This window comes from Calypte anna, chromosome 1, assembly GCF_003957555.1.
Source record: "Calypte anna isolate BGI_N300 chromosome 1, bCalAnn1_v1.p, whole genome shotgun sequence".
Lineage (NCBI taxonomy): Eukaryota > Metazoa > Chordata > Aves > Apodiformes > Trochilidae > Calypte > Calypte anna.
The window spans coordinates 33,047,740-33,072,568 of NC_044244.1; the positions used below are offsets into that span (position 1 = coordinate 33,047,740).

The 24,829-nt window shown below is 39.9% G+C and overlaps 1 protein-coding gene across 2 annotated transcripts in view; it reads left to right on the top strand.

The window, feature by feature from the left end:
- Positions 1-24,829, top strand: part of SRGAP1 (SLIT-ROBO Rho GTPase activating protein 1) — a 145,346-nt gene that overhangs the window by 67,668 nt on the left and 52,849 nt on the right. For both annotated transcript variants that reach the window (XM_030449396.1, XM_030449402.1), the window contains exons 2-4: positions 4,296-4,491; positions 7,595-7,757; positions 15,875-15,937. In XM_030449396.1, coding sequence (XP_030305256.1) covers positions 4,296-4,491; positions 7,595-7,757; positions 15,875-15,937 — 422 coding nt within the window. The remainder of the gene's footprint in view (positions 1-4,295; positions 4,492-7,594; positions 7,758-15,874; positions 15,938-24,829) is intronic.

Genomic DNA, 24,829 nt, shown 5'->3' on the forward strand with positions numbered 1-24,829 from the left:
TAAAATTTACATATTTAATTTTTAAAAAATTGTGACAGAGGTGTTTGAACAAAGATGGGAGGTACTATGGGTTTGTCTGAAGTAACCAAGCAGATAAAGACCTGCAAACATAACTATGTCTCGTGAGAGCCTATTTGTACTCTCAGATAATTCTGATGAGCTGCTTGCTTTTATAATTGTTCACAGGATGGGGCCCTGGGGCTGTTTGTGTTATTATCCAGTAATACCACTGGATTAATGTGTCTGCCTACTTTTTATATTGTAATCATGACTTAAATATAGCTCAGTGCCCGGCAGCGTGAGGCAGCAGGTGGGAGGCTTGCAGTACAGCTGAGGGGGTGACTGAGGAGAGGTGCTGGGCTTTGTAGAGAGCCCAAACCTTTCAGAGCTTTGAGCAAACAACAAAAAATTATTCCACTTTAAGGGGAGGTAAGGACATCAGGCTGCAGTAACTTGTGAGGTGGCTGAGGAGGGAAGCAGCTCAGAGCAGAGGTGTAGCAGCACCACAAAGCATTTCTTAGAATTGCTTTGGTAGAGAGTTGGTAAAGAGGGTTCACCATGGCCTGGAAAGTCTCTGGGGGCTGACAGGACTAGGCACAGCCTCGAAGTACCTTCAAGCCTTTATCAAGTTACAGGTATCTTCTCCAGGGTAATATGGTGCATTATTGCAGTGCCATGTAAGCCATTAAATGTAGTACTGTACTATGTGCAAAGAGGTAACCTTGACAACTTTACTTCTGATTGTGATTTGGGTGATGTCAGTAGCTTAGCTTTATCCACTTTGTACTCAACTCTTGAAACAGCTATAATCTTGTCTCCTTTTGGTTTTCATAGTGCACTGATCAAACCTCTTGTCAGGAGAAAGTAAAGATTTACTGAAAGGTTAGAGGTATATCTGGAAGGCTGCCACAAACAAAACCCGATTTTTATACTTAATGCAGTAATTCTAGAGGGTGGTGTCAATGAGGGCATAATTGAAATAATTTTTAGCATGAAAATCTGTAGAAATAAAACTTTACCCAGAGGTTATTGATTTAATTATGGCCACATTACCTGCTTCCCTGATTTGGTCATGTGTGCAGATCTTGGACGAAGGGTGGGAGTTTTTTTCCATTTGATGTGGGTTGAGTCTGTTCAAGCTGTAGTGTCGCTGCATGGAATTCCTTTTGAGCCAGCCCTTGGCCAAAGAGCAGGTGAGTATGACTCAAAGCTGCTGTACAGAAGGTGTTAATTTGTCCAGGCTTTAAATGTCCTGGCACAGAGCAGCCTGGCAATCATTTGACATCAGCACACACTCACCCCCCACCTTCCTCCCCACAAAGCAGAAGAGGACAATGCCCAGTACAGTTGGTATCGGTTCGACTTTGAATTTAAATGTGCCAGGGAAACAGAGTAAAGGCAGCCACCCATCTGTTGTCTGCTGCACCTGTCTCTGGATCTGTGGAATTTGGACTCTGCTTATTCTTAACTTGGCACCTTCTTGGTGTATTGGGTATTTATTTCTTTGACTATAGCACAACAATTTTCCAGGCTGCTCTTTGTAGCTCGAGGGAAATCACACCTGTGGGTTGGTTAAAGAAGACACTGTTGCCTTGGTTCATTTTCCTGTAGCAATAGGTAATGGGCAGTCTGCATTACTTAATACTGCTTGGACAGTTGTGATTTTGTGATGCAGAGCCTCTTGGGCTGGCTGGCTGTTATTCCATGTTTGTTGGGGAAATTTTGTTAGCTTTAAAAACAAAAAATGAAAAATCCACAGTTTTCTTTTACCACGAAGCAAAATCACAACATTTACTGATCTGATTTCTTATTTACTGCCATCTTTTCATCCTGCTAGCAGGGCATTACACACAGTATTAGTAAAGGAAGAATTTAAAAGTGCAGGAGGAGTAGAAGGACATGAAAGACTTGTTAGCTGGCAATTGTGCGATGTGCATCTCCCCTTTTTCTCCTCCAGTGATGGGCCAGAAGCTCAGCCTTTTGAAGCCACCATGTTCTTTCTCCTTGCCAAGATTCAAATAGCCAGAAAATGTGGAACTTTCTTCAGAAGGCTACATCCTCCCCTATACTTATAATTTACCAACTTACTCAGAGTTTTGACACCTTCAAGCCACCATCATCTCTCAGAGATCACCCTCCTATTTTGTTTTCTAAAATACTCATTTGAAGGAAGCTGCTCTTGTCCTCTGGAAAGCCAGTGACCACGAGAAATAATGCAATTTCTCATATTGTATCTGTCATCCCTTTTTCATTGTTTTGTGTATCTTTATTCATATATTCCTGTTTCTAAAATCTTTCTCCTTCCTGTTGCTATGGTAAAAAACCTGCCAAAAAAGGAAGAATTACAGCAGCAAGATCCACTGACCTACAAAATAATCAGAACATAGCTGCTCTGTAGAGAACTCTGCTTTTAAAGTAACAGGTAGAAAATCTGTAGTGGGAAGGGGAGATGGCCAAAGTGCAGCAATATATGGGCTTGCATATAATAAAAGCTTCAGCTTATGGGAAAAATTCCTGCTTATGATCAGTAAATCTGTGCTTTCCTAAACACAGGAGTCTTCCACAATTGCACTGGCAAACATAGCGGACATCCCAAAAAAAGAAGTCTTGGGGTTTTATTTCTGTTAATAACCTTCCAGCTCCCATGTGATTTTCTGCTCTGATGTCCATGAATGTCATTGATACAGGGTTGCATTACAGTGGCTCATCCTTGCTGGAGGCATGGCCCTTTTCTAACTGATTTGAAATGAAAACCAAACCATGAGTTTTTTGGTTCACCTCCCAGACTATAAAAATGGATGTTGTCATTAATGATTAACAGAGCAGCTGGTAGCTCAAAGGAGATCTGGAAGAGAACACTGCAGTGTCTCCCTCCTCCAATAAATATATTGGCTTAACAGTTTCCTGCACTCATCCTACCATATTTCAGTCTACACATTTGAATCCCAGCAGAGTGGATCTCTGCCTTTATACATGGCTTCAGATCAGTAATGATGCATTCCTAGTTCCATCAGATAATTTTTTACAATGTTGTTACTTCTTGCTAGTTTGCAGTTCTTTGTGATGTTCACACTGTTTTTTAGAATGTTGTTCCATTTCAGATCCGTGAGGCCACTTCAGATTTCCAACATCTTCTTACCCACAGTATGCTTACGCCATTAGGAATCAATTAAAAGTCAAAAAATATTTTGCATTTGCATGAACATTATTTCTGATGTATTTTGCTATCAGTAAGTCCTTTTTAAAGCATTAAACTGTGTAAAAAATAGACACATACATTGTCGTCACAAAATGTTTACTCCATGATGTCGGATTGCAGTGTGCCTGGGCAGCTGACAAAATTCTAATGAACCAACCTCTCAAAAGAACTGGAAGGATGTTTCTAGACTAAGTGTTCCCAGAATGTGATTAACTGCTTAGCACTCAAGTAATAAAAGTGCTAAAAAAACCTCAAAACAACCTTCAATAAAAACCTTTCCACATAGCAATTGTGCATGTAGCAAACAACATACAATAAAGTTGTAAGAAATCTGGAGGCTGTTGCCTGTTGCTCTAGATGAACACCAGGAGCATATATTCTCTTATAAACTGACTGATTTTGTTTGATGCTAATAAATATGCCTCAGTCACAGGAACCTTGTGCAAATTTTCAAGTTGCTATCTCTAAATATAGGTACACCTTTTTCATCTATATTTGCTGTAAAATATTGGTGAATGGATGTGTATAGCACATCAGCTGTCTACCTGGCAGAGATGAGGCAAGTACAGCAGCTCATTTGTGCACAGTTCTGGTGCACAATTCCTTCAGAGTTTATTACAAGCTTGTTCCCATGGTGTGTACACGATGACACCAACCTGACACCTGCATGATCCACCTGGCAGTGAGCAGCCTGATCTCAGCCCAAAGGATGCTTGTTTAGCCTGCAGTTTCTCAGGACAGCAGAAGGAGCTGCTGCTCAAATGGTTGCACAGCACCTCCTGCAAGGAGATCATTCCAAGCCAGAAGAAGAGGATGGAGGAGGAAGGTTGAAGAAGGTCTTCTGCTTGGTTGAGCCCAGCAGAGTCCTGAGCCCTTCCCATGGTTGTTTGTGACACAGACAGCAGGTGGAAGGATGCTGTGGGATAAGCATGTGGTGGCAGAAATGAGAGCTGCCACTGCTGTGTCCCACCACAGGGCCTGAAATCCAGATCCAGGTGGTGAAGCTGCAGCTGCTGAAGTGTTTGTCATTTTGGTTGGTAGCACTCGAGTATCATTTGCATTCATTGACCTGAGTGGTTATGTGCTTTGTCATTAGAGATCCGAGCTCAACTCATCGAGCAGCAGAAATGCCTGGAGCAGCAGACTGAAATGAGAGTGCAGCTTCTTCAGGATCTGCAGGATTTCTTCCGCAAGAAGTCGGAAATAGAGATGGAGTATTCCCGAAACCTGGAAAAATTGGCAGAGAGGTTCATGGCAAAAACAAGAAGTACAAAGGATCATCAGCAGTACAAGTAAGAGAGATTTCCTTCCCCCGCATGTTAGTCTATGCTGGAGTGCTGTGCCACTTTTTGCTTTTGGTGGCTTGGAGTACTGCTAGGTTGAATCCAAGTTCGAAGACACATTTAAAATTCCCACCCCTATTTGACAGTGCAGCAGTTCTCATTGCAACTGAAGGTATCCAGATAACTCAGTGCAGTTTTGCTGATTTGGCCTTCTGCAATTATTCATGTAAGCTTCTGACAAGTGCTGTTAGTTTCTTAAATGGTATGCTGCAAGTTTGTGATCCCTAACCTGCTGGATGGAGTTTAAACCACCCAAAATACAGCAAGTGTCTAGAAGAGATGCAGAACCCCAAGAGGGCTCAAAAGCTGTGTGCTGATCTGTTGAAGTGGAGTTGATAGGACTTGAGAGTGTCTCAGCAACTTGTGTGCAAAGCCAAAGTGGTCACCTAGTATCTGGCAAAACATACATGTGGCATGTTTTCTAAAGTGTTTCAAATGCAGTACTTGTTGCCGTGGTCTCATCTGGTTATTTTCCTAACTTGAGATATGATTAATGAATGCTTTTGCCTGGCCCTGTTATGCTTAGGAGTTTAAACCCATATTTTGTGCTGGGTTCTGCACTTGGGTCACATCAACCCCTAGCAAAGCTACAGGCTTGGGGAAGTGGCAGGAAAGCTGCCTGGCAGAAAGGGATGTGGGGTGCTGGTCCACAGGCAGCTGAACATGAGCCAGCAGTGTGCCCAGGTGGCCAGGAAGGCCAACAGCATCCTGGCCTGCATCAGAAACAGTGTGGCCACCATGATTAGGGATGTGATTGTCCCCCTGTACTCAGCACTGGTGAGGCTGCACCCTGGTGTTCAGTTTTGTACCCCTGGCTATAAGAAGGACATTGAGGTGCTGGAACATGTACAAAGAGGGACAAAAAAAGCTTGTGAAGGGTCTGGAGAATAAGTCCTATGAGGAGTGGCTGAGGGAGCTGGGGTTCTTTAGCCTGGAGAAAAGGAGGCTGAGGGGAGACCTTATGTCTCACTACAACTACTTGAAATGAAGTTGTAGTGAGGCAGGGATTGGTCTCCCCTCTGACAAGTGATAGAACAAGAGGAAATAGCCTCAGGCTGTGCCAGGGGAGGTTTAGATTGATTATTAGGAAAAATTTCTTCACTGAAAGGGTTGCCAAGCACTGGAATAGGCTGCCCAGGGAAGTGGTTGAGTCACCATCCCTGGAGGCATGTAAAAGAGAATAGATGTGGTGCTTACAGACATAGCTTAGTGGTGGACTTGGCTGCCTTAGGTTAATGGTTGGACCTTTAAAGGTCCTTTTCGACCTAAATGATTCTCTGAACTGTGTTTGTAAAACTGTAGAGTAAGTGCCTTTTTCCACTCTCCAGTCAGTGCAGTGTTAGAGATACGATGGCAGAGCTCTGCCAAAGGAGAAGTCTTTTCCAAACACATCTGGCAAGGAAAGGTTAATTGAAATACAGCTTGCACAGTTCAAAGAGTAATAATGTGTATTTCTTCAAATTCAGTTAAGTGACTCAATGATTCCCTGAAATAACCAACATGTGCATATGTCACCACTTCAGAGAGTGCCCTGGCTTCTGTTCTGCCTTGTGCATACAAACATCTTTCTTCATTCTTAAACATGTGTTAAATCCAGACCAGCAGATGTGCACGGGGGTCCTGACTGGAGTCCTGCCTTTGGCTTTGTTCTGCAAATCTCTGATTACTTTGAGAAGAGGTTTCAGCAAAAGCCACTGTAATGGGTGGTCCACCATGCTGTTCCCACCATCCACCCCAGAAAAAAAAGGAGAATGATTTGCTCTTGGGACATGCAGAAGCAGTGAGGACCAAGTCCTGTCAGCACAGCATTTCAGAGGTGCTCCTGTTGGCTGGCCTGGCTGATAAACCTCTGTAGCTCTGTGCTGTGAGTGACACTGTTAAGATGTCCATCTCAAACAAAATGGGGAAGTTTCCTTAACTCAGCAAAGCAAAGCACTGATGGTTAAGAAAAGGCTTTTGTGTGTTAATCATTCATTGCTGCTTTGATTCTGGGAGTGAAAGCTAATGATGGGCAATTAGGTAGGGAATTAAAGGGTATGTTTCTAACAATGAGAAGAGTTAATTATTAGATCAGTTTACCAACAGTTGAAGGAGTTTCTCTGTCAATTCAAAACCAGCTTCAGCTGTTTTACCTTCATGTGCTTGATGCTTTTGACTACAGGAGAATCCCTGCACAAGAGAAAAAAAACCATAAGAGCAGCAAAGTTTCTAAAGCACTTAGTTCAAAGACAAACTGTAAATTAAAGGTTCAATAAAATCATAAGGAAAATTTTAGAAATAGGTTTTTGTCTGTGAAACAGTTGTTAAACTGCAAGTATTTTTCTTGGACTTTGTGTAAAAGAAATGAGAAGTCATGTGAGATTTCACTTTCTGCAATATTGACACCTTGGAGTGGGGCTGCAATGAAAAACGTCTGCTCAGGAAATTCAGAACAGTAGCACTGTGGAAAAAGTCCAGTCCTACTGCTTGTATTGTAATGGAACCATATGGGACTGTCAGTAACATCATATTTATGAAAGCAGTGAATTTATGAATGCTGATCACAGACTGTATATCCTTGTGACATTTCCTTCTACTTTTATAGCAGTTATACAAATCCATTGCAGTGGAAGAGCTATACCTGCAATTTTGCTCATGAAGCATTCGAGATGTGCTTGCAGTGCTTGTGTATTTCTAATGTAAAAAATTGATCTACTGTTACTCTTTCTGCAGTGACCTTTATTAGTTTTGAGTATTTACTTGTACTCCATCTGTAAGCAACTGAAAGCTTTGTGGCAAGAATTTTTTAGTATTCTCAGGTGGCTTGCAGTGTTCTTAATTCTTACACTATTCTGCTAACCATGCCTCATGGGATTTGTAGAATGTGTTTTGTAAGAGTTATCTGAAGCTTGCCTAGCCCAAGCTATTGCATGAACAGATCGACTGCCTGTTCAGAAGCAGCCATTTTTACATAACAACTTAATGACTATAAGTCATAAACAACAAGATGTTTGTGTAAGCAATGCAGCTTTTTCACTTCTATATGTAGTACCTGTGTGTATCTCCTCCCTAGGAAAGACCAGAACCTCTTGTCACCAGTGAATTGCTGGTATTTACTCCTGAACCAAGTGAGAAGAGAAAGCAAAGACCATGCAACACTGAGTGATATCTACCTGAACAACGTGATCATGCGGTTCATGCAGATAAGTGAAGACTCCACCAGAATGTTCAAGAAGGTAAATGCCTCTCCTGCAATCCTCTAGCCGACTTGGAAGATGCATGAGGCAGGCAAAAGTGTCCTAGTAGGTAGCATTTGAGGAGAAGATTCAGCACACATAGCATAAAATTTGTTTTAGCACACGTATAAATTCTTCATGACTGTTCTCACAGAGCAAATCCTTACTGCTGAAATGCCTGGGAAGCTGCTGTATAAGCTGGTGACCTTAAGAGCTGAATTGCAAATATCCAAAAAGCAGGGGAAAAAGCCTGCTCTTCTCTCTAGAGCAAGTTTGTCTACCCATGCAGAAAAGAAACAGGTTTTGCTAAGGACTCCCGAAATAGTAATGCTGTATTAATGAATTATTTGTAAAAACAGTATTTTGTTGTATCTCTGTCACAAGATAAATTAATTCAAGCTAAAGTAATGACATGCCTCGTAGTGCCATAGTATGCTCTGATTCCCAAAAAAATGTTTCCTTTCCTTTCCAATATTAAATATAGGCATACACTTCTCATAACTTAAGTACTTCTATTAGATCATTTAAGCATTGTCTGTGTATGTGTCTGTCCTTGCATGTGCCTGTTATGTGCTTTCATAACATATACAATGTGTAAATCCTTCTTGTGCTAAGCAAGCACTCTAGGCAGCCCTAGTTTAGGAGCTATGTAATGTCTTTGCAGTCTTTGTTGTTATAATGTTCTGAAATAAAAATAGATTATTAAATACATATCCATCAATCACAGTGGGGTGCTGGTCAGCAGGCATCATACAAAAAAGAGCTCAAAAAGAACAAAGCTTAAAGAATGTAAAGTGTGTGACTGAATGATGGCAAGGGTACCAGATTAATGTTTTCAAAACAGGGAACAGATTTCGTGTACACCTGACCATAATCCTAGAGAGACAGAAAGGGGATGGGGAGAAGATTCATGTAAGAGGTACACAGGTTGTACTTGGAGGAGAAACAGTAAAAAACATGAACCAAATGTGCATTAAAACCTGTAGCAGTACTTGAGTTGAAATTTAGTTTCTAAGTTGGTAATGGTTTGCTCATATAATACAACTAATGCATAATACTGTAGTTCACAAACCACTAAACTTACTAATAGAAGTTGAAAAGGTATCAGGAAAAGCATTTTGAGGATACTGCAGTACTCTCTATGTGAAAATAACTCAGATTTCCTTGAACCAGTTGCAGTTTTTCAGTATTGAGTATGGAATAGTTTTTCAGTTTATGTCACATCTCAGAAATCTCATCTTCACTAGGTGTGTGTTATTTGACTGGCCTGTTTATTTTCAGCATAGTCCAGTTCTTTAGCACTGGAAATTGTGCTTTTCCTTCCCTTCTTTCCAGATGGACTGTGCAAAACTATCTGATGTTTTCTGTGGAGAAGTGTGTGTCCTTCTTTAATCTTAACTTATCAGTTGAGATTGCTGCACCTTGGAAGGAGGAAAATATGTGGATGTTTTCAGTGCATTAACAGGAAGCATAGTGTAAAATCTTTCCAACAAACTCATCTCTTTCTACATATCATGTCCAGCAACGCACAACATTTCAAATTTTCTTTTTCTAGCATGACTTCTTGAAGAAAAGCAAGTAGCTGGTCTTGGGTTTTATTCCTAACTGGGATCTTCTATGAGAGAAAGAAGAGAAATGAAACTTTGAGAATCCTGCTATGCATAACTTGGACATTGTGGTAGTGGAGCCAGATCCTCACCAGCCCAGTCATTCTCTTCAAATGCCACTCACTGTGACAGTGCCACATCACAAGCTGATAGCTGGGGTGGAGCACATGCACAGTGAGTGCACCAAAGCTGGTGTGAAGGGATCTGAGCCAGGACCTGGCTCAGCCTGGTGTGAGTGAGCATCATGGGCATGTGGCCTGAGTGTGGCAGTGGTTGTTCACCACTGAGCACATGTTTTTAGGACAATCTGTCAGGAAATAATAGTGCTGGAGAAGGTTTGCAGCTGAAGCTGTTAGAAAGTTGTCTTGCTTTATTGATGAAGAACATACGCTGTCTACATCAATGTTTAGTCCAAATAACCAGGTTCAGCCATAATAATGTTTGAAGGTCCCTTTCAATCCAAACCATTCTAAGATTCTGTGATAACTTCTGTCAGATGTGAACAAGCAGTCTAATTTAAGGTATGTCTGTATGAACTGTCTCAGATGTCCAGCAAGCAACAGAAAAAGATAAGGTGCATTTTGTAGGACATGTGGTTCCTGTCCTGTACCACAGTCCCCCTTGCAGGAAAGAGGTCACAGGAGCAAAGTGAAGGTGCACTTAGAATGGGAACAGTAATGTCCAACACTCTCCTTCATCCAGACTGTATTCTCTGTAGAGAAAATGGTGTGGAATTTATTTGTGATAGGTAAACATCAAATAGAATATCTAATCAATTTCTGTTAATTTCTTTCTTGAAAAAAGACTGGATTTGGAATAAATATCTATTGGGGAAAAACAATCTCAATGGGTGTCACCTCTGTGAAAGTGGATGGGATTTGTTCACTGTTTACAAAGTTCAGATTAAAGTAGAGACAAACCATATCCTGCAGATACTTCTACACTAGAGCCTGAATATGTGGTTCTATGAAATTTGTTCTCTCTCTCTTCTAAATAATGAATGTAAATAAAAAAAACAGTAGTAATATGAAGATTCAAAAAACAGACTAACAAGTGCATGCTTATTATCTTACTGTACTCCACTGTCAAGAGCACGAAATACACTGGCCTAGCATATCCATACTCCATTGGCTATCACAATATTGCATATATGAGCACTTAATGTCTCTCTAATTTCCAAATGCCAGCTAATCAAGCTTCTCTGTATTCAATAGTTAGAACATTTAATTAAATATCTTCCAGTTCATTAATCTAATAGTGTTATGCATCACTGTTAGGGTCTTATTTTCATTCACCCTCAGTCGTGCAGCAGCAGCTTCTTCATATTTGAAGGTTCTTTATCTCTACATCCAGTCTGGACAGTGGCTATCTCCACCATTTTGCTCCAAATCCCCAGTCTGGCTGTTGCTGAAACGCAAAGTGTCTCAGAGTGGAAAGCTCAACTGCTTACAAGCAAGATCCAGGGAGGCAACAGCAAAGTCACTCTGAACTCCTTGGCTATTTCTGCTCCCTCTTTTTTTCTCCCCTCTCTCATCCTGACAGGGTGAGGCTGCACATTTTGCTTCTCATGGCAGCCCTTACAGCCTTTTTCCACCTCACTAGTGGGCACGTAGGTCCTCAAATGAAGCTTTTCCATGAAGTGAGCCCAACATTTTCCAGAGGGATACTGTTTGTATGGTATCCTAAGACTGGCTCCACCTGGAACTGTAGTAATGAAAAGATCAAACAATTTCCTCATTTCCTGATTGTGATTATCAGTACAGTTTTGTTCCCTCTCCTGCTGATGTCTCCTATGTGGGATACAGCACAAAGCCATCAGCCTGTAGCAATCCCTTTCTCTAGTCCTTCTGGAAAAGGTGTGTGCAGTACCTACCCTTGGTCTGTATGTCTGAAATGATGAGGGGTGTCTGCACCCTTTGGTCTTTTTACCTTGCTCTTGTCTCACTGTCTGTTCCTCCTCATTCTGGTTCTTCCTTTTGTCTGCATCTGTACATCTGTCTCAGCATCTGGATTGCTTTGGTGAAATGATCTCTATTTGTTCTACCTCACCTCTTCTTATGGGCCAGAATATATTGTATTCAGGTACTTGTCTGTACATGGCTTTCCTGTCTAGGCTAGCCCATTTATCATATAGAAATTCATAATTTTTTTTTCTTCTGGGAGCTCTTTGTCATTCTTTTTTCCAGGGATCAGGAACCAGCATCTGTTTAAATGTACTAAATGCAGGACAAAGATAGGATCTAGTTCAGAGATTTTGTGGCATTTATCTGATGATATTATGTCAGGCCTCATGCTTCCAGATAGACTCTTAAGCTCTTCTTTTTAGTTGCTGGCATATAAAAGCAGTACAGATTGCTGTTCGTGCCTGGCCTTCATGCTGTACATAAAATTACAAACATAAAGTAGCAGAGTTCAAACCTTGCATACTTGTGTGTTTCTGCAGGCAGATGGGGTAGATGGCCTCATGGGGACAATTAAAGAATAAAGTAATAAGGAAAAATGTCAAGCAGAAGGGAAAAGTATTATGCAGAACATTTCATACAGTGATTCTGGTTACTCCAGCATTAATAATCAACTATATAAACACATACCTATGAAATCCTTAAGCAGATTTGTATATTTATAATTTATAAACATGTATTTTCTTTGGACAGAAACCATAATGAGCCAAGATGAACATATCTTCAAGTGTTTACAGTAAAAGATGTTGGAGAAGCCAAGCACAATAAATATTTTAGTTTCATAATCTGGCTATTAACAAGGAATATGACTACCTGCCAAATCTGCTTGATGTTACAAAAATTTTTGCATCATTTTCTTAAACATTTAAAGATTTTAAAGTATAGCAAAACCATTTTTTGATACAGATTGGCAAATCTGGGACAAATTTTTACTATGAGTTGGTTTTGTAAGTGTCACCATAGCTCATGAAAGCTCATTAAAAGAAGGGTTTGCACATCACTTCCCCCTGAGATCAGCAGCAGACTCATTTAAAAGCAATAGTCACAGAATATTTTCCCTAAATGATGTAACTGAGAGTAGCATTGTGTGGGCTAAACACAGACACTAACGAGTTCCAGGAAGAACTGAACTGACTCTTAAATTTCAGTTAAAAAAAAAAACCCAAAAGAGTAAAGTTTGGGTGCCAGATTATCCTCTAAAATGAGTGGAAAAAAATTTACAGACTTTAACGAAAGGGTATTAATGCAGAATAAAATTTTAAGTTTCTTAGACATTAATCCATAAATACAAATCTTGATAGCATCAGTACCAGTAACTGAATTGATGAGTTGGAAGTTAAGCACATAGTTTTTACCACACTTTTTTGCCTATTGTGTGAGTGTGATCTATCCTAGCATCAGGTGACTGCAAGACACCTCTGCCTCTTATGGCTTTGAACCAGATTAGTCACATACATAATACTTTTACCAAGAGTTTGCATGGGCTCTGACATTTGTATTTTGTTCTTTGGTGATAAATACCAATACATTTCTCTAGGGCACAGTGAATAAAGAGGCACCTCACTGATTGTCTGTCAGGTTTTAATGGCCTGATTAGAGCTTAACTCAGCTCCAGGAAATGTGTGATGCATTTTGCATTCTGTTGTTTGGCTGCCCTGAGGATAGCTCCTAGAGGAGCTCACTGTTCAAACATGCTGAACTATTGCAGGGAATAGGTAGCATAAAAAAGAAATAGGAGAGCCATTAACCACTGAAAATAAATGCACTTCTTATCTGGTTCTCTAATGTGCTATGTATTACACACTAAAAGCCATATCACTTGCCACTGGAGTCAGTACTTCTTGATCTTAAATGCTAATGTAAAAGGTGTTGGTTCTTGAAAATAAATCTCTTTTATACTCCTAGGATTGACCAAATTTCCTGATTTTTATTGGACAATTCCTACAAAATCTTTCTTTGGATAGAGGCAGCAATTGATATGTTATCCATCACTACAGGCACCCTCTGGAGGTTGGAGTCCCCAGATGAAGTGGTGGAAGGATGATTCATCTGGACCTTGTGGCATCACTAGGCTGCCTCTTCCTAATTTTTGCTTTTTTTTCTGACCATCTCCCTCCCTTCTCTTTTTGTTTTCCATTTTAAAGCCTATTGTCTTTTCATAAAAACATCTCACTAATCTCTGTGGTGATTCCTTGCATTTGCCTTCAAATTTACCACTGATCAATGTGTTGCCTGGAGAAGATGACGTGGCTAGGAAATCCTGAGGTCTGGGCTAAGCTCTACAGGAGCAAAGAGAAGAAATGGGTCCTAGTAAATAGTGATCATTCTCTGAATCCTCACCTCATCTGGTGTCTCTTTGCATTAAGGTGTAACTGCAGAGCAGAAAAGGAGGGTACATCTTTCAGTGAACTGCTGTGTGCTTGGCTTACAATCAGATCTTCAAAGGGTGAAGAGAAAATCTGTTTGGGATTTTCTGTCTCACATTCTTAAATGAACTTCTGTGCTGCCCCATAAAAGTGTGCTTGCTGCCTTAGAATTGGTGGGGGCTTGAGCTGTCATTAGCTTTGAAATGGTAGTGACCAGCAGTTGAAATGGACACATTGCTTGAAGCCAGAGTTCATCTACATTTTTTTCTCACATGTATATGCTTTCCTCTTCCCATTTTAATGTCAATTATCCTATTTATATGTTTTGTCCATCTTCGTGCTAAAGCAATTTTTAAAACAGACCTCTCATGTTCAGCACTACAGAGGCAGCCATCCAAGAGAAAACAGGTGGCCTCCACTTCTTGGAGTTTTGAGGAGACGTGTGAGCAATGTCAGATCTGTGCTGCTGAATTTAAAAGGCAGGGTGCCAATGTAAAGCAGTGAAAAGCAGTTCAGAATTTTTGCTAAAGCTTTTACTGTGTTTCCCTACAGCAGCTTGCAAATCTGCAATCCATTTCCAGTTCTTTACAAGCACTCTGTGAACTGTTATGCATAGGAATTTTTTGTCCTTTGTATTAGATGGAAATCATGTGATTTTTTCAAAGAAATAAAGTAGTAAGTCTTATGTTCTGGGTACTTCAGTACTGGACTATACGTCCTGAAAAATATTAGGCTTTTGAAAGTGTAGGCAATGTTTCACGGTAGTCCTGTGTAACTTGGCTTCAGAGCATCTGTCTCGCTGTGCCTTGGCTTCTACAGCTACTGCCCTTGGGAATACAAGAATTTCACTAAATTGTTTTTTAATTTATATGTTCAGTTTCTTGTTGGTTAAAAAACATCTTGCATAAAAGGATTGAAGTGAATACCAATAAGTGGTGTGGAAGTTGCCTTAAAATAATCTTCAGAATTAGGATTAGGACAATAAGAATAGGAATAGAAATTTTCTGTTCCAGCTACTGTGTGTGTCTGTTTTATCCTCCTGGAAGGTGTAGTAGGTGGGATGTGTGACATGATTCCTTCTCATATGTGGGCAATGCACTGGAAATTTTCATTCAGAAACCATTATTCCTGCAGGTGTTTTAATGGTGGCCAACTATGTGTTAGCAGCTTGGAGATGAGTTGTCCCTGAGGATTTTCCTTTGGCTTCTATACAAATAGAAAGTAATTCTCATAGCTAAGGCCATTATCTATCATGAAGTTGGAGATTTTAGAAGCCGGGCTAATTATCAATTTATTCATAGAAAAAAAACAGAAAAAAAAAAGCTGACATTTCTAGCATGGATGTTACAATGCTGAGCATCACAGAAGACATGTAGCCAGGCTGTCTGCCAAATCCTGTTGCTCTATTTTGTATCTGTTTTCCAAAGTCTGTACTACAAATGTCTTCAACTCTTGCACAGTTGCCACAATTTTCATCTGATTGAACAGCTATGGAAAGCTAACAAAGGGATATATTTGAATGAGAGTCCAAATAAATGCTCTTATTTTGACATATTTTCTGTTTTTAATAACTACTGCTAAGCATTTCCTTTTTTCTGGGACAGAATGAAAGTACAGACATAGTCCAGAAAAGCTAAACAAAGCTGTTTCAGCAGCCCACTCTGTGGAATATTATGCAGTTGGATATCAGTTTCAAAGAGGAGCCACAATTATTTCTTGCATAAATATTTAGATAGTTGCATGTGCTGAGAAACAAAGGCTATTCTAGATGTAAAAAATTGGGCAGGATGTCCCTCTAGAATATCACATTGCACGTGGCTTACTTTTTGTATATATCATAGCACTTATAAAACAGTATGCAGTTTGTTCTATTGAAAAAGGCTTGTAACATTAATCCTGAACTTCACCCATTCTGTTGGCACCTAGTTTCCTGATGCTTCATGGGAAAATATTTCAAAGTACTTCTGGGCTTCCTTTCAGAAGACTTCTGACCAGATACCTTCTCTTTACTTCTGCATCCCTGAGTAATTATTTTCAGTGCACTGCAACTCTGTCTGAATGGCTTCTCTGGGAGCAACGTTGCATTCCCTGCCTAAGATGAACAATGAGTACAAATACCAAGAAGCAAATGTATGTTGCAGTCTTTGTGTGCCTTTTTAATAAATATTTCTTTTTAATTGCAGAGCAAAGAGATTGCATTTCAGCTTCATGAAGACTTAATGAAAGTCCTTAACGAGCTTTACACAGTAAGTATAGTTACTACTTAGCTTATCTTATACAAATTCCATATTGGACCTCTTCTATAAGCTTTCAGTGTCCTTTTATCTAGAAGGTTACCCCCAATGGAGATGCTTGGTTTTGTCTGTTTACAAACATCTAAGCTATCTCTTTTGGAAAGACTACTCACTTGCTTACAATACATAAGCTGATACTTTCAGGATTACTCTTTACTTTCAATCCTTTTCCCCACTAGACTGTGCTAAGCCAGTGTGTTACAAGTTTTGTTGATTATTAATGAAGCGTTTCTACTTAGATCTTACCAGAGCAAAGCTTCTTCGTTTTCTGCCTCAGTTTTGTCACTTGCTGTCATCTGCTTGTCTTAATTCATAGACTACACACAGTAAAAATCAGTAAACATTACTTTTGTGCCCTGCCCTCTCCCTGGATGGGATAAGTAAGTAATGAAAAGAAAAACAGAAAAATAGAGGGTTGTGTAGGCTTCCTTTCAGAGGTCAAGGAAAAAAACACACATTCTACCGAACTGCTGCTAACCCATTGGAATATCTGAGAGAAATTATGTTTGAACTTCTTTTCTTCTTTGAAACTTATCTACACAACCTGTTACTAGAGGATGAGGCCTTGTCTACCTGAAGAACATTTCCCAAAATATTTCTGAGAGGATATGTTCTGGGAAAGAATAAAACAAGAATTACTCTTTGTTTGAAACATAGCTATACAACAAAGAGGAACTGGTGACATCCACTTCTTAGAAAAGTCTGTTGATTCCTTATGGTTGAAGAAGTTGTACATTTAAGTTCACCCTTCTTTCTGGAAGAACTGAAATGCTTACACTCCAGCACTCCACACAACACTCATTAGACTGCCCCCCTTTCCTGTCCTCAGGATTTGTGAGACCACAAAGAAAACCCACAATATCTGTAGTGAGAAACATTTTGTGATTTTAAGTAACTTTAGGAAGATATCAGAGACCAGCTCTCTTCAGGGAAAAATCAGTCAAATATTATTTTTGTGCATTTCTTTTGTTTTGCTCTGCATATTTTTGTGATTATCTTTTGACCTAGCCAAAAGTGGGCACCCATCAGTGAATGAGTTAAAGAGTGTTTGAATTCGAGGACAACTCAGATGGCAAAGAGAAGATCCAATGTAATTTTTTTTTTTTATTTTTTTTTTTTTTATTTTTTTGACATAGAGCTTTTCTAGGGTGCAGTACCACAAAACCTTATTAGCTTGGGGCTGAAATCAGTGAGGTATGATTGGATCAGCTTCTGCAAAGTAGTGGTAGCCATAGACAATTCACACAGCCACGGGATAAGTGACTGTAGGTAGGAGCCATTGCACAGGAGGGGCTGCAGGGCTGGGTAAGCCCTGAAGGTACAATCTGGTTTCAATTAACACCTGCACAACTCCAGAGCCTAGCAAGGTGTGGGATTAGTGCCAGTGATCCCAGGGTAGGAAAACATTGAAGCACATACATGTCCAGAGGACATGCACATACACACGTGTCCAGAGGAAAGCCATGGAAATGATCAAAGGGCTGGAGCATCTCCCCTATGAGGAGAGCCTGAAGGAGTCCGGGTTGTTCAGCCTGGAGAAAAGGAGGCTCTGAGGTGACCTTACAGAAAACTTCCAATATCTGAAGGGGCCCTACAAGAAAGCTGTGGTAGGGCTATTTACATGGGTGTGTAGGGAGAGGACAAGGGGAAATAGTTTAAAACTTGAAGAGGGGAAATTTAGGTTAGACATTAGGAAGAAATTCTTTAATGTGATGGTGGTGAGACACTGGAATAGGTTTCCCAGGGAAGCTGTGGCTGCCCCTTCCCTGGAAGTGTTCAAGGCCAGGTTGGATGGGGCTTTGAGCAACCTGATCTGGTGGGAGGTGTCCCTGCCCATGCAGGGGGGGTGGAACTGGATGATTTTTAAGGTTCCTTCCAAAGAAAACTCTTCTCTGGTTCTATGAGTCTTTACTGAAATACTTTGCTGAATCACCAGCGAAAATCTACAGGACTGGATTTTGTTATTTTCACTCTGTATTGTTTTTTCACACTAGTGTATCTTCCCATGATGGTTAATTCAGATATTAATTTTAATGCTATAGCTTCCAGCAAATGCTAATTCCTTTCTTAGAATTTAACATTTATGTAAAATAGGAGGTTTCCTGAAGGGTGTAGATACAGAGCATGTGCACATTTTGAATTAAGTTACTGCTACAAGGTGGTTTCTTGGGATGTAATTTGTTTCATCTAATTTTCAGACATCTGCAGTGAAGGTACAGATCTTAGCTTGCCATCTGAGTTCCAGTTATAGTCACTGGAAATCCAAAATAGGGAATTCAAGACTAGATGCAATAATCTGCTTCAGATGAAGTGATCTACACTGTTAACTCCATTGTCCAGTTTTACATTGTTTACAGGGGAATTGGCCAGCTATAGATACCCATATTTAGCCCCACACAGTCTGTTCTTGGTGAAGTGACAATGTGGTGCAGAATAACATCATTTCCACTGCTTGCATCTTTATACTGATCATCAGGATACCTGTGTAATATGTGTGCTGTAATAAATGTATAAAGACATGGAGATATGTGGAGATGTCATGCCTACTCTTTTAATCCTGTGTGACATTTACTGCTTACAGAATAACATCACACTGGCCTTATCAAAACAACTATTTACAATTTTGAAAATCTGGGAGGTATGTTTCTCAGTCACTACAAAAAGGAGAAGTCATCTTCCTCTTTGCCCCATCATTTATGGGAAGGAAAAAAAAATCAGTCATACTATTATGAGGTAAATCTTCATGTCCAAAAGAAAGCAAACTAGTTTCAATTCAGTGAGTAAAATAATACTAATACTGAAAACTATCCCTATTACTCAGCTCTGTTTTTCTTTTTTAAGGAATGTTCATGAAACATAGCTTTTAAAATATGTAATCTTATTGGAGTTTAAATACCTCTGAAAACTTTAAGTGAGGGAAAAATATCAGAGCTTTTAATGAACTAAGCATGTGTATGAAGAAGGGCTTAATAATCTCTATACTTCTTATCATCATTCCGTATCTTACAAGCAAAAATTGTGAATTGAGGTCACACCTCAGAAATAAAAAGCAAACAGCTGTGCATAACAGTGTGTTGAATAGAATGAGAAAAGAGAATTAAAATAACTAAAAGTGTTTGTGGTGAGGCATAGCTGTATAATCAATGTAAAGAAACTGCATATTTTATTTTTTACTTCTTTAACTTCTCATGTGAGGAGGCAGATGAATTTATCCTTAGGGAGATGAATTCAAGCACACACAGTAGTTCTGCAGCTCCACAGTAACTCAAGCAAACATATTATTCACTCCATTGACAAGCTCTAAGACATGACTTGCCTGGATTTCCCTAATGCTGTGGTGTTAAGGAATAGATTAAATGCTTGCTTCAAACCAAAATGATGAGAAGCTCTGCCCACCCATCTCTGTCATGCCAGACAGACCTGGGGCTTCCCCACGCCTGCTTTCAGACTTCTCGAGCACAAAGTAGCTCAAGCCCAGCTTATCTGGAATGATCTGGAAATAACAGGATGGTTAGAGGAACTGCTACTGATTTGATCTAAACATTTTTAATGGATGAGTTCTACACATCCTAAGTATCAGAGTATCAAATGACTTTTCTTCAGGTAATGACACTGTATCGGGTGTCTTTAGTCTTCCGTGTAATTGAAGGTGCAAGAAAAAAAGGTGACTTTGTGACCCATCTCTGAAAATCTAGTCTTGCACTTCTATCTTAGGAAATCCTTTTTAACCTGTTCATAGGGCCAAATCTACAACCTGCTGACTCCTTAGGGAGCTGTGCCCATTGGTTTTGATGCTTTTTTTATATCAAACAAGTTAATAAACAGTGCTGTAGATTTTGCAAAGAATAAACTGTTCCAGGAGAAGAAAACAAGAAATCACTGAGGAATTGAGGAGACTTGCCACCTTCCACTAAGAACACGTTCTGAAGATTTTCAGTTTAACAAGCTTTCTCCTCAAAGGTATTTTTTAGCTTGTGAAAGTTTGAACCTCTGCCTTTTGAGAGAGAGAGATTAGAAGGCATTTTGGCTGTTTATTTAAAGTGGAAAAGCTCAGAACTGCAATGAAATGTCAAAAAAATCACTTTGGAGTATTAAATACCAACTGTTCTTTCAAAATGCACACTAATAAGAGGCTTTTCTCCTTGCTTCCACTTTATGTATCTAATTATTTTTTCCATTTTCATCACCAGGAATTATTAAGGAAATAGAAGATTTGTACCATAGGTCTTCATTTACTTCCTGGGGTTAGCTTGCTTTGTGTTGACTTTGGCTTGTGCCATCCTCATTAAAATTACACATCATGTGTCGCAGTGAGTGTTTGATGCAAACAGATGCGAGACGGAGACTCAGTTTGATGCAAACAAATGTCCAACTTTATTGACTCAGAAGGCAATATTTATACACTAATCTAAGAGCTAATGCCACGTATACATATTGCTGATTGGTGATTTCTACATCTCGTTACACACGTTTTAACTTGATTGGCTACAAAACCTTTAGCAACAATTAACTAACAAAGCTTATCTTTCACACATTCGAGCTTCTTCGTGGATGTTGCTATCTTGCCGAGTCCCTTAATCTAATCGTCTTGCTTACTCCTTAACCTTCGAGTGTTCTAACGTGCTGTTCCTTGTGGTTACAAAATATGCTTTAAGCAGCACTGTCCTTGCACACAGCCCAAAGCTTATGTTGAAATTATCAGCAATTGTTCGGTGCTGACAGTCTGAGGCTGTACTGCCTCAATTCCCCCTTCTGACTGAACAAGATAAACTCTTTTCATGACAGGATTGAGCATCCGTTGAAAACATTGGAAGATACAAGGTAGCAATGTTAGCAAAAGCAAGAAAGCAAATGTGATTGCAAATGTGCAACCCCTTCTTTAAGTGATTGTATTGCAGCATGTATAGATTGAGAGTGATCAGAAAGATTCATACAACACATTCCATTAAAATCTTCACAAATATGACCTAAAAGCTAACAATAAAAAGAGCAGTACAACAGAATAGCACAATCAACAACCAACATATAGACGAGGGATCCCTAAGTCGACATATAAACGATCACATGAATTACAACATTAACAAAACATGTTATCAGTACAACACAATACTAAAAGGACATTTCACACTGCAGTGGAAGGACTTTAACAACTTTTTAGTATGAGGAAGTTCAGATGTCCACTGGCGCATAGAACCAAGGGGGTAGAGGAGGCTTATCCGACAAAAATTGGTCGGGGGGCCCCAAAAGCGTCCCCAGACCCCTCCCGGATCACAGCACGGTGGAGTCCTAGTTTCCTCCATGGTTGCCAAATTAAAACCTAAAAAGCCAAATAAAATTATTTACAGACAAAATTCCAAGCCTTTAAATAGCAAAGGCACACACACTCTTTTTTTTTTTTTTTTTTTTTTTTTTTTTTTTTTTTTTTTTTTTTTTTTTTTTTTTTTTTTTTTTTTTTTTTTTTTTTTTACTCTGTGTTCTCTGTACGAGGAGCAGTTCTCATTCTCCTCAGCAACTTTCAGGCCATGGTCTATAAAAAAAAAGCAAACCCGGGGGAAGCAACAAAAGTTTGTTAGTGGATTTAGATACATTTTTAGAGGTATGGTGGGCTCGTTTTCTGAGCAGCAGCAGTGTGTGCGGGGGGGCGAGAAGCGGCTGCGGAGGCAGGAGTGGGAGTGCTCTCCGTACCAGGAGCAACTCTTGCTCTCCACAGCAACTTCCAGCCTCCAAAAAGGCATACTCATTCTCATAACTGTGTTTTTTGTCTTACTTCTCACCAATATATAAGAAAAACTAACAACCACCACTAGAAGATTAAAAAATGAAATGATATTGCTACTAAAATCTGGTAAAGTCACCCTGAAACAAAATGAAATGGTACAATTTCCTAAATCAAAACTGCAAGTATAATTACCAACCAAGTTTTTTATCTCTGTATGAAACACCAGTGTACCATGCACCACAATATGCATCAATATTGAGAACTATATTGCAATTATTGAGAAGGAATTAACAGAGTATTAATGAGCATTTTTGTGTCGTATGGCATCAACAATTGAGCAGTAAAAAGAATGTTGCAAATGAGATGACTCAAGCCGATTTCAAACTGTACTGCGCAATGACAACTTTGGCTTCTTTTACCATTTTCCAATCTAATGCAACCCATTGACCTCCTCCTCCTGGTCCCACAATCACTGGAAAACCATCGGACTCATATTGGGAACCATTTCTCCTTCAACTATAGCATTTTGAATAATTCCCTTCCATCTAGTTACTGGATACACATTACCACCTCCCCCACTACCCTCCCCTCCCCATGCTGGATCTGGAAGAGGTAGAGCAGTGGGTGTTAAAGGGTTAAGGGAAATAGGAGCAGGAATAGGGAACGGATCAGGGGGTAAAAATGGATTAGTGCTCCCTTGTTCGGGATGTTCCCTGGAGCAAAAACTAGAGTTTTTTCAGGGGTATACTCATCCTTGGTTTCCAGTTCTGTCAGCTTCTTCAGCAGTTTCCTTAGTTGCTTGTCTCCGAGTCCCAGTTCCTTCCTTGGCTGTTGCTCTATAGCAGGCACTGATGGTGTTGACAGGTGAAGCAGAGGATTAATTGATGGCAACTGTGGTCAAGAAGATAAATCAGGCTTTCGAGGTGGAAAGGTGGCAGAGCAGTCGGGAGCCGTGGCAGGCAGGCACAAGGTCGGGAGTCTGCATTCCAAGATTCCTCGCCTGTGTTCTCCGGCTTCTCTCCCTCTGTGAACTCCGATGATTCTGGTGGTGTTTTCGGTTGCTTTTGGTTTTGCTTCTCGGTCCCATTTTAGTTTTCATCCAGCCCCCAGGGTCAAAGGGTTCTGGGTCCAAATCCACATTCACCATAGCAGCAGTGGTTGGCAGCGGGGGGGCAGAAGGGGGAGCAGATGAAGTAGTAGACTCTTTTCCTTTTAAAGTTTCAAAAAGTGTTCGCCAAGGTACTAAGAGTTTGGCGGTTTCATTATTGCCCCGTGTAGTGGCATCCCATAATTTAACTCCGACCTCCCAAAATGTAGGGTCATAAATAGAGACCGAATTGATGTCAGAAAAATGCTCACGAGTCCATTTTAAAAGCAGTTTTAGATCATGGCCAGGTATAACTTTTTTATCCTTATTAAGTAAAGTCTTTAAAGTATAATAAACGTCTCGTTCTTCTTTTAAATCCATAACAAAAAGTTTCTCCAAGCTCACCTGCCAATCGCGAGGAGGTGATGAAGGTGCGCACCACAATTACCGGCTTCCTTTCAGCCTTTTTCTTCACTCCCGAGTTCTTGGAGACCTGCGACCGGATAATCTTCAATCTTCAATCTTCTTTTTTCTTTAATATTTCTTTGGCAATTTTTAAGTTTTTATTTACAGTCTCTAGCCCGTTCTACGTCGGGGTCCACCATTTGTCGCAGTGGGTGTTTGATGCAAACAGATGCGAGACGGAGACTCAGTTTGATGCAAACAAATGTCCAACTTTATTGACTCAGAAGGCAATATTTATACACTAATCTAAGAGCTAATGCCACGTATACATATTGCTGATTGGTGATTTCTACATCTCGTTACACACGTTTTAACTTGATTGGCTACAAAACCTTTAGCAACAATTAACTAACAAAGCTTATCTTTCACACATTCGAGCTTCTTCGTGGATGTTGCTATCTTGCCGAGTCCCTTAATCTAATCGTCTTGCTTACTCCTTAACCTTCGAGTGTTCTAACGTGCTGTTCCTTGTGGTTACAAAATATGCTTTAAGCAGCACTGTCCTTGCACACAGCCCAAAGCTTATGTTGAAATTATCAGCAATTGTTCGGTGCTGACAGTCTGAGGCTGTACTGCCTCAATCATGTACAGGATTGTTGAAAAAACCAGAACAGAAGTGAGCAAACTGAGCCTTAGGAAGATGTTCTAAGACCTTGTGAGCAAAGCAGGCTGCTTTTACTGGAATAATCAGAATTTTGTAAGGGAAACTTTACTATTTATTTTCCATCTCCTTTACACAGAAAAGGCTTTCTTGCACAGTATGTTACTTGTTCATACATTTTCTACATATTACACACATGACAAGTGAAAATGCATTTTAAGACTATTTTCAGTTCTCAGTATTTTATGCACTATTTCTTAAATTATGACTCAAAACATCTTGCTAAAAACAAATTAATAGCTAAGCTTCAGCCTGTATCTTTGCAAGTTCTGTATAATGTCAGTGGTGAGTACTTTTAATTATTCATGACTTCTTGGCTGTGCCAGCCAGTCAGTATTTTCAGGTCTTCAGCATCCCAGCTGCTGCATTCTTCTCATGCTCCTCTCCCTATTATACTTTCAGCCAATGCAGACTAGTAATTAGTTCCATGTTTTATGTAAGGATATAAGCTGTAGAAACTAGAGCCTTTTGAGGTTATTTCCTGACAATTACAGGGGAAAAAAAAAAAATGATCAAACTGAAAATTGCAGGAGGTCTGGGTTGGTGTTTTTTGTGAACTGAGAAATTTTGAAACTTTCTTACATGCTGATTTAAAGCGGCAAAAGATTATTGATTTTACAATAAATCATCTTTGCAACAGAGAGAGCTTCCTAGTCTAACTCTTCTGTTAATCTGGAAAACTAAGATACTGTGTATTATCAGATGAAATACCAGACTATCACAGCAACATCTGAGTGGATGGTAGGAAACAGAAGGTAGGCAGTGTCTTTTTTTGCAGTGGAGGGAGGTCAGGTCTCCACTGGATTTATTTCAGAGTCAGAGCATATTCAAAAATGACCTTTAAGGCAGTCAGAGGGCAATCAATGAGGTGACAAGTTTGCTAAAAATGCAGGGCTGGGCTGGTAATAAGAA